Source organism: Micropterus salmoides, unplaced genomic scaffold (assembly GCF_014851395.1).
Source record: "Micropterus salmoides isolate LMB-PRFRI ecotype aquatic unplaced genomic scaffold, ASM1485139v1 Ms_hic_scaffold_21, whole genome shotgun sequence".
In the NCBI taxonomy this organism is placed as follows: Eukaryota; Metazoa; Chordata; class Actinopteri; order Centrarchiformes; family Centrarchidae; genus Micropterus; species Micropterus salmoides.
Window position 1 is genome coordinate 5,522,104 of NW_024041262.1, and position 10,671 is coordinate 5,532,774.

The window sequence follows — 10,671 nt, forward strand, 5'->3', positions numbered from 1 at the left end:
TAGCCCAATAATGACGTTAGCTGCTGTCTGCACTTGTCAGGTCACAATAAGAATTTGATGTGTGAATCTGCTTGGACGTTTTGGAACCCGCATGTAGACTGGGCAATCACCAGAACTAGTTTTACCTGCAACTGCACAGTCATTTCTTTATCAGCGCATGTGATTTCGGTGTGTATTGCATTCATGCATTTAACAGTTTACTTTGAGAGGCTGCTTTCAGTAATTGTAAGTGCTGCAGACCGTAGTGAAGCAGCAAAAGGCCTACTACAAATTGTAGCCTATAAACGTGACAGGGCAGACTGGAAACTTGCCAGCTGAAACGAGTCAACATTTAGCTTCTAAAACACAAGCTGAACACATCTTTGTGGTTAGTATCCTGGCAGCAGCAACCCTTTGAGCGGAATTGATGCAATTGGCTAAACTCAGAAAGCTCTCCTGGTTTAAACAGCCAATACAGGGATTTGTTGGAAACCATAGGCTGTTGTCAGTGAGCCTTTTCATTAAATCTGAGGAAACAAAAGCAAGTTCATAGTTTTATTTAAAGCAGAGGCAAAAAGCAAAACCTTGGATGCAAGTGAACTCCTGCATGGTTCCTAGTCCCATACTTTTATGGCTTCTTGATGAAAGGCCACCAGATGCCCTTTTTGGCCCAGCTCGGCAGCGTCGCCGGCTCCACAGTGGGCCCGCCCGGCGTGGTCGTCGCCGGCTCCACAGTGAGCCCGCCCGGCGTGGTCGTCGCCGGCTCCACAGTGAGCCCGCCCGGCGTGGTCGTCGCCGGCTCCACAGTGAGCCCGCCCGGCGTGGTCGTCGCCGGCTCCACAGTGAGCCCGCCCGGCGTGGTCGTCGCCGGCTCCACAGTGAGCCCGCCCGGCGTGGTCGTCGCCGGCTCCACAGTGAGCCCGCCCGGCGTGGTCGTCGCCGGCTCCACAGTGAGCCGCCCGGCGTGGTCGTCGCCGGCTCCACAGTGAGCCCGCCCGGCGTGGTCGTCGCCGGCTCCACAGTGAGCCCGCCCGGCGTGGTCGTCGCCGGCTCCACAGTGAGCCCGCCCGGCGTGGTCGTCGCCGGCTCCACAGTGAGCCCGCCCGGCGTGGTCGTCGCCGGCTCCACAGTGAGCCCGCCCGGCGTGGTCGTCGCCGGCTCCACAGTGAGCCCGCCCGGCGTGGTCGTCGCCGGCTCCACAGTGAGCCCGCCCGGCGTGGTCGTCGCCGGCTCCACAGTGAGCCCGCCCGGCGTGGTCGTCGCCGGCTCCACAGTGAGCCCGCCCGGCGTGGTCGTCGCCGGCTCCACAGTGGGCCCGCCCGGCGTGGTCGTCGCCGGCGCCACAGTGGCCCGCCCGGCGTGGTCGTCGCCACAGTGGGCCCGCCCGGCGTGGTCGTCGCCACAGTGGGCCCGCCCGGCGTGACCACGGTGGGCCCGCCCGGCGTGGTCGTCGCCACAGTGGGCCCGCCCGGCGTGGTCGTCGCCGGCTCCACAGCGGCCCTGGCTTTATTGCAATATGACAGAATATGCAACTGACTGCATCCATGATGTTCTAGTATGTACATATTTTATTTGCATGACTGATGTAGACAGCCATTGTAGACGTCACATGGTGTGCTCAGATTAACTACATTGAGATTATGAACTAAGGCGCTACACCAACATGCATTTTACCAGTAGGGTTTCGTAGAATCTTCTCCTGTAACATCTCACTGCAACAACTCTGTAGTACAAAGCAGTTACTGTCAGCCTGACGCTCTGAATATATCACAAGTGTTCTTACCTCTTACTCTCCTCTGCAGCCCATCATGTCTTTCATTTGGGCCACCAACTGGCAAACAAGAGCCTATGGACAGTGCACTCACTGTTAATTTATGTTTGTGCCGTTTCAAAACACAGATCAATTTGTCACAGTAACATTTCAGGAATGAACAAACTTTTAGAAGTTACAGCAAGGCATTGGCTTCTCATAGCAAAAACATTTTGGCTCAAACATAACTTTACAACTACCAATTTCTTCAACACATGCTTCAAACAGAAGGAATATAAAAACCTTTAGCAAGAAAAACAGTCAGCGCGCAAATAACCAAGACCTGAACAGCTCCCATTGCTTCAGTCACCAAGAGGAAATGCTACCTGTGCCACATGTGAGGGTTAAAAAGCCCATCATGCTGGTGACACAGCTGTTGCTGATCAGCTCTAATTGGCTCTCACCTCAGAGGAGTCAGTGGGCCTGTCTCACTTCATCAGCAACATGTGAACCTGTACAAAGTGCATATAGGGTACGTGGGGACTTTGCTGTTGCTGCTCTAGAAACAACATCTAGTGATATTGAAAAGTCAGCAGGCGTTTCTCATTTCTCAGTGTGTACCTCCTCTCTTGGCCTCGGCTGTGTGCCTTTTGCCTGTGAACAGGAGATCATTTCAGCCCTCAGCTTGATGAGGGTGAACGTTTCATCATCATCAACAGCAAAAGTTGATCTCAATAACTTATAATATAAATTATGAATAAATTATAATAATAACAATAATAACTTTTGTTCAGAGAAGATGACTTTCAGAGATTGTTTACCATAAATATTAATGGTGGCATATGTTGACATCAATTTAAGAATATATCAGTCCAGATAACTGGATTGCTCCTTTGGACCAGCTGCAACTCATGTTAAACATCAACAGGTTGTTCATCAAACAGGCAGGCAGGAGAGTCTTAATATATTTGACATTTTACAACAAACCTGGACCACACAAATGAAATATTATTTTGATCCTTTACAAGTACATCCCTTACCGATGACCTTGCTCTTGTTTCCTTTCTGAGTGGAGGGATAGAAGCTAAAAAAATACTTTGATATGACTAACTTGAAATTCTAGCTCAAGAGGACTGTGGATACTTTCCTAAGTTAATATGTGAGGAGAGAAAGATTTTTCAGCCAGGAGGAATGATTAGAGCCACCAAAAACAACATAGCTGATTGATTTTAAATAGACTCTGAAATGAATTCAGCAAAAAAACCAACAAAGAAAGTTGTGCCACATAGATGTACACGTCAAGTTAGTTACAGCTAATGGGAACAGGCGGCATTTATTTAATTCAAACTGGCCAAAATGGCAAGCATGTTTATACTGTTAAATAATAAATGTAAATGCTATAGCGCCTTTCTAGTCTTTTGATTGATGGCTGGGAGCCTAAGTCAACTGCACATCAGCAAGGAAATAACATTCCTTTCACACACTGATGGCACAGCCAACCAGAGCAAGTTGGGGTTCAGTGTCTTGCCCAAGGACACTTCAACATGCAGCCTTGGGGAAGCCGGGGATTAAACCGCCGACATTCTGGTTAGCGGACGACTGCTCTACCCACGAGCCACAGCTGTCCCAATATGGTGATGGTGATGTTTATGTTCTCCTGATTTTCCTCCCCAGCCAGCCACTGAAAGCTTTCCAGATATACTGTGAATGTTTTCAAACAAGAATTGATGTACATAATTGGAGGAAGTAAAAATCATAACATTATGTTTTGTGATGCAGATCGAAGCACATTATGAAATCTGAAAAGGCACATGTTTGGGGTCGCTCTCCTCTGTGACTCCTGAATGTAGCCTCATGCTAATACATGAGGCTACATTCAGGAGTCACGTAGGTCTCTGAAAGATAATTAACTGTTTAACCTGGTGTGACTGAATACCTCAGATGCTGTACAGGCACAACCTCATTTACCAGATCAGCAGCCACTATTGGTTTATTTTAATTTGATGCTGTTTCTTATTTAAGTAAAATTGACAAGAGAATGCTCCATTATGAGCAAAGCATTAAAATTTTACTTCAAGATACAATATGTAACATTTACACATTAAAATGTCCAAAAACGAGTGGAGCTATAGGATCAAAACTCTTTAGTTTTATATAAAGAACCTTTCTGAATCATGTTCTGGGTTGGTCACCAGATCTACGTTGATGATACAGTCATATACACTTATGGAAAACAGATTACAGTTATAGACCAGTTGTTTTAGCACCTAGAAGCAATAGCTGTTGGCTTGAAAATTCATGTTTGACAGTGGGGAGAGAGAAGTATACATGACATTCCATCAAACTAATTTTGACAGCTACTTCCGGTCCCGCCCCCATACCGGATACGTGTATGTAACTGATAAGAGGGGTGTATCCGGTCCCGCCCCAACCGGAAATATGTCTGTATGTATCTGATAAGAGGGTGCATCCGGTCCCGCCCCAACTGTTGGAGGAGGTTTTTCCATTGATTTAAAGACTTTATTAAGTAATAAAACTTGAATGAATTAACTAGTAGGTGTTTATGGCAATAAATTTATCATTAAAAAGTATAGCAGTGAGTTATAAGTAAAGGAAGAATCTCCGGGGCCAGCAAAGGATCAGTAGGAGGTTTCTTTGGAATCAAGTCAGTCTTTATTATTAAACAAGTGAAGAATAAATTAAAATAATTACAGTAAAGCAGTAAAATGGTATAACGGTGAGTAAAAAGTAAACAGTATTATAAATTACCTTCAACAGCATGCAGCAAAATAAGAGAGTGTTCCAAATTACTTTGCTAGTGTTTTGTCTTACAAACTTGCCATCATTATCACTCCAAAGCTGTAGCCTAGTCTTAAACTTGTGAGTCTTAAAACTTTAATCCTTCTAGAGTCTGTGTCTCCTCTTCTCTGTCCTCTCTCTTTCTGGTGTAGCATAGGCTGTGCAGGGTGAATTGAGGAATGTGCTCCACCCCCCGCACCTTCCATCCCTCCCCTCCCTCTCTTTTCTCAATGAGCCACATCAAGTTGTGTGTTTAACTGTCATCCTCGGGTAATCTTGTAGACCAGTTATTAACTATGGTTATCTATAACCCAGACTCCGGATGTTAAAAAACGGTCTGGTTTTATCAGACAGAGTTCGTTTTTGAAACGGGAACCTATTTCTATCAGCCGGAGACAAGAGTTTGGAACTATATAATAATCTGGTTGTACCAGAAGTAACGGCCCCAACCCCTCACCAGTTATCTCCCACATGCTGTCACATACAAATAAGGGGGTGGGCAGAGTTTCCGTGACCCAATGATAAGAGACTAGGAGGGGTTACCATAGACCAATGATGGGAGTCTGTGAAAATAAAAGGAGTCCATATAGTCATTCAGAAACATATAACAAAACTATTCCAAAACAACCTAAACATGAGCAAGAGAGCAGCCAATTCGAAGATGATCAGCCAGACACCTGTAATGGGTTATCAAAACTCAACCCCGGGAGGAGCCCCAAAGAAACAAGTGTTGTATTTGAGTCGGATACAGACGCCGCCCCCCGATACACTTCATAAGGAATGGAATTTAGATTCAGGACGTGTCTGGGGGTATGCGTTCAATTATGATGTAAATGAACTTTGTTTTTACCAGTTGGAGAAAGGTGAAACATTTGGACCCCTCACAGCAAAGACAACGCTCACATCAATGGACTGTGCTGTGCTGACTCTGTTGGTTTTAAACAATCTCAAAGCCGCGACGTCCGAGGAACCTGCTACAAAAGACAAGCAGACTCAAACAACTGTGGGAATCAAGCAGGAAGTTCCACTCGTGTTTGTTCCTAAAAAAATTATTTCCTGTAGTGTTTAGGAGACAAAAAGCTCAGCTTCCGGCAGATGGTTCTACTGTGCAAGCCATCAGAAGAGCGAAGGAGATGAAGCCTTGGATGAATTTGTCTTGCAGTATTTCAATACTGAATGTGGCGTGTTTCAGACTTCATTAAGGATACCTGTCGAGGTTTGGATGGAAATGATGTTTGAAAAAGCAGAAAAGCTAAAAGATCTCTTCAAAAAAAGTCAGACCTGTATACTTCTCTCTCTGTGGGGAAATTGTGGTTTGCAACAGCTAAGACAAGAGCAGAGATAGATAAGTGTACAAAGTAGCATAAACAAGTGTCAGACAAGAAAGTACCGTTCTTACAGTAAATAAAAAAACAAAAAACAAAGTTACTGTACATTAAATAAGACTGAAGGACTATGCCTTACAGTCTCCTGCGGCATAAATAAATACTGGTAGTATAAAAGTGTTGTAGAAGGGCAATGCACATAAGTCAGATATAGCAAACTGTATTATACAATAATTGCACATTAGTAAAATGCATATTAGTAAAATTGCACTTATGATAATTGCACAAATGAAAATTATGCACAGATGTAATAATGGCACATGGGATATATTGCACAGAGTCAACGGTGTTCATTGTACAGTCTGATGGCCGCTGGAAGGAAAGATCTGCGGTATCTGTCCTTCACACAGTGGGGATGGAGCATCCTGTCACTGAAACTGCTCTCCAGGGCTGACAGGGTGTAGTGCAGGGGGTGTGACTCATGGTCCAGCATAGCTGTCAGTTTAGCCAGGACCCTTCTGTCTCCCACCTCCCTCACTGAGTCCATAGGACAGCCCAGGACAGAGCTGGATTTCTTTATCACCTTGTCCAACTTTTCTGTCCCTCTCAGTGATGCTGCTGCTCCAGCAGACCACAGTGTAGAGGATGGCTGACGCGACCACAGAGTCATAAAAAGTCTTTAGGAGGGGCCCTGTCACTCCAAAGGACCTCAGTCTCCTCAGGAAGTACAGCCTGCTCTGACCCCTCTTGTATAGAGCATCTGTGTTGTGAGTCCAGGCCAGGTCGTTGTTCAGGTGAACACCCAGGTACTTATAAGTGGCCACTCTCTCAATGACCATTCCCTGGATGTTCACCGGAGGGGGGAGGGCAGACCGCCGTCTGCTATAATCGACCATCTCCTTGGTCTTCCCCGCGTTGATCAGGAGGTGATTTCGCAGACACCAGTCCACAAAGTTCTGTGTCAGTCCTCTGTACTCTGCGTCATCATCAATGATGAGGCCGACAGTGGCAGAGTCGCCAGAGAACTTCTGCAGAACACAGCTGTCCGTGTTGTGTCTGAAGTCTGCCGTGTAGAGGGTGAAGATGAAGGGGGCCAGGACAGTCCCCTGGGGGGGCACTACACATGAGACGGTCAGACACACCGTCACGTGCTCTCACAAACTGTGGCCGGTTCGTGAGATAGTTGAACTGTGTCAGTCTTAACACATTTAGATTAATCAGAGACTTTTGAGAAGAAGTAGCTGCCATAAAATGGGCCTCATCTTTCTTCAACACTTGGTATAGTCAGACAGAGATGTCAACAAGTAACCGCATATCACACATACATGTTATGTGGCAAATTAAAACAGAGCAGACTGATGACTCATGTATTCAAACACACAGTATGTTTTGTAGACGGAACAGGGTTGAGTGTTCAAAGTTCCATGAATGAATAATAGTTATCACGTCATCACTGCAGGTCATCTATGTCATGAGGAACCCCAAAGATGTGTTTTTAATATAGTATAATCATTCGCAAAATGTGCTTGTGTATAAAGAAAAAAAAGGGGGTGGGGTTATATAACAAGCACTTGGTTTACATAACATTTTCACATTTTTTTTTTCTTCTTTCATTTCTCTGTTGGCTATATAAACAGCTGTTTTAAGAGGAAGCCCTACACATGCGTATTTATAGGACTACCATATGAGCCCTGAATTTGTTCTATTTAAGTTTTTTTTTTTTTATTCTATTAATGCTCGAAACACATTAATTCCTAAAATGCATCTCAAGAGGGGAAAGAAATTGAGGAGGTACAAACTGAGAAAGGCCTAAAGGACCTCCCACAGATTCAAAAGTAGAGGTCTCTTCTCAGATTGTAGCCTACCTCCTCAATTCCGCTTAGCCTTGGTTGTGTACCTTTTATCTTTAAAACAGATCATTTCAGCGAAAGCCTCAAATGTAGCCTACAGCTCCAGTTCAATTCAATTTTATTTATATAGCGCCAAATCACAACAACAGTTATCTCACAGCGCTTTTCATAAAAGAGCAGGTCTAGACCGTACTCTGTGACGTTATTTACAGAAGCCCAACAGTTCCCACCAAGAGCAAGCACTAGGCGACAGAGACAAGGAAAAACTTCCTTTTAAGAGGCAGAAACCGCGAGCAGAACCATGGCTCAGGGTGGGCGGCCATCTGCCTCGACCGGTTGGGGTGAAGGAGAGAGAGAGAGGCAGCCTACACAATATACACACAGAGGTACAGACAGTGAAGGTGATGTTGCTATAGACTAAATGAAATATGGTACAGATATTTATAGTAGTGTTAATGGTAACAATTGTAATGTTAATGATTATAACAACAACAATAAGACTAGCAACAATAGTCGTTGCAGCAGAGGGTGTCGAGCAGGAACACGGGGGCAGCAGGTGACCCGCAACCACAGATCCAGATTCCACAGCTCCAGAGCCAGAAACACCTGCAGGAAGTGATAGGAGGAGAGGGATGAGAAAGCGCAAGACTACCAGAAAGGGGAGAAGTTGTGTTAGTAACATGCAATAATGGGATGAGGTTGCATACAGAGGGAGAGAAAGTAGAGGAGAGAGGAGCTCAGTGCATCATGGGAAATCCCTCGGCAGTCTAGGCCTATAGCAGCTCCACAGTGGGCCCGCCCGGCGGCGTCGTCGTCGCCGGCTCCACAGTGGGCCCGCCCGGCGGCGTCGTCGTCGTCGCCGGCTCCACAGTGGGCCCGCCCGGCGGCGTCGTCGTCGTCGCCGGCTCCACAGTGGGCCCGCCCGGCGGCGTCGTCGTCGTCGCCGGCTCCACAGTGGGCCCGCCCGGCGGCGTCGTCGTCGTCGCCGGCTCCACAGTGGGCCCGCCCGGCGGCGTCGTCGTCGTCGCCGGCTCCACAGTGGGCCCGCCCGGCGGCGTCGTCGTCGTCGCCGGCTCCACAGTGGGCCCCCCGGCGGCGTCGTCGTCGTCGCCGGCTCCACAGTGGGCCCGCCCGGCGGCGTCGTCGTCGTCGCCGGCTCCACAGTGGGCCCGCCCGGCGGCGTCGTCGTCGTCGCCGGCTCCACAGTGGGCCCGCCCGGCGGCGGCGTCGTCGTCGCCGGCTCCACAGTGGGCCCGCCCGGCGGCGGCGTCGTCGTCGCCGGCTCCACAGTGGGCCCGCCCGGCGGCGGCGTCGTCGTCGCCGGCTCCACAGTGGGCCCGCCCGGCGGCGGCGTCGTCGTCGCCGGCTCCACAGTGGGCCCGCCCGGCGGCGGCGTCGTCGTCGCCGGCTCCACAGTGGGCCCGCCCGGCGGCGGCGTCGTCGTCGTCGCCGGCTCCACAGTGGGCCCGCCCGGCGGCGGCGTCGTCGTCGCCGGCTCCACAGTGGGCCCGCCCGGCGGCGGCGTCGTCGTCGCCGGCTCCACAGTGGGCCCGCCGGCGGCGGCGTCGTCGTCGCCGGCTCCACAGTGGGCCCGCCCGGCGGCGGCGTCGTCGTCGCCGGCTCCACAGTGGGCCCGCCCGGCGGCGGCGTCGTCGTCGCCGGCTCCACAGCGGCCCTGGCTTTATTGCAATATGACAGAATATGCAACTGACTGCATCCATGATGTTCTAGTATGTACATATTTATTTGCATGACTGATGTAGACAGCCATTGTAGACGTCACATGGTGTGCTCAGATTAACTACATTGAGATTATGAACTAAGGCGCTACACCAACATGCATTTTACCAGTAGGGTTTCGTAGAATCTTCTCCTGTAACATCTCACTGCAACAACTCTGTAGTACAAAGCAGTTACTGTCAGCCTGACGCTCTGAATATATCACAAGTGTTCTTACCTCTTACTCTCCTCTGCAGCCCATCATGTCTTTCATTTGGGCCACCAACTGGCAAACAAGAGCCTATGGACAGTGCACTCACTGTTAACTTATGTTTGTGCCATTTCAAAACACAGATCAATTTGTCACAGTAACATTTCAGGAATGAACAAACTTTTAGAAGTTACAGCAAGGCATTGGCTTCTCATAGCAAAACATTTTGGCTCAAACATAACTTTACAACTACCAATTTCTTCAACACATGCTTCAAACAGAAGGAATATAAAAACCTTTAGCAAGAAAAACAGTCAGCACGCAAATAACCAAGACCTGAACAGCTCCCATTGCTTCAGTCACCAAGAGGAAATGCTACCTGTGCCACATGTGAGGGTTAAAAAGCCCATCATGCTGGTGACACAGCTGTTGCTGATCAGCTCTAATTGGCTCTCACCTCAGAGGAGTCAGTGGGCCTGTCTCACTTCATCAGCAACATGTGAACCTGTACAAAGTGCATATAGGGTACGTGGGGACTTTGCTGTTGCTGCTCTAGAAACAACATCTAGTGATATTGAAAAGTCAGCAGGCGTTTCTCATTTCTCAGTGTGTACCTCCTCTCTTGGCCTCGGCTGTGTGCCTTTTGCCTGTGAACAGGAGATCATTTCAGGCCTCAGCTTGATGAGGGTGAACGTTTCATCATCATCAACAGCAAAAGTTGATCTCAATAACTTATATATAAATTATGAATAAATTATAATAATAACAATAATAACTTGTTCAGAGAAGATGACTTTCAGAGATTGTTTACCATAAATATTAATGGTGGCATATGTTGACATCAATTTACATACAGACCAGCTTTTACTATGATTTTATGTATTAATTTAATTAAACACAGGCAAATATACTTTACATTGCCTTTTGGTTTATGGTTTACCATTTGCAATGTGCACTTCTATGGATGCTGCCACTGTTGTGTGACGTCAGACAGATAAGGTCGGGGTGGATTACAAGCAGAAACTCTGACTTTAATAA

The 10,671-nt window shown here is 47.8% G+C and overlaps 1 protein-coding gene and 1 long non-coding RNA gene across 2 annotated transcripts; both read right to left on the reverse strand.

Moving 5' to 3' along the window:
• Window positions 1-605: 605 nt before the first annotated feature.
• LOC119916487 (serine-aspartate repeat-containing protein I-like) lies at window positions 606-9,424 on the reverse strand. Its single transcript, XM_038736523.1, has 2 exons — window positions 9,364-9,424; window positions 606-1,380 (listed from the first exon to the last, which is right to left on the reverse strand). The coding sequence occupies exons 1-2, from the start codon at window positions 9,422-9,424 to the stop codon at window positions 608-610; spliced, it is 834 nt and encodes a 277-aa protein (XP_038592451.1). The 3' UTR covers window positions 606-607.
• Window positions 1,403-2,130, reverse strand: LOC119915715. Its single transcript, XR_005446995.1, has 3 exons — window positions 2,033-2,130; window positions 1,763-1,825; window positions 1,403-1,483 (listed from the first exon to the last, which is right to left on the reverse strand). It is a non-coding gene; the product is annotated as an uncharacterized LOC119915715 (long non-coding RNA).
• Window positions 9,425-10,671: the final 1,247 nt, after the last annotated feature.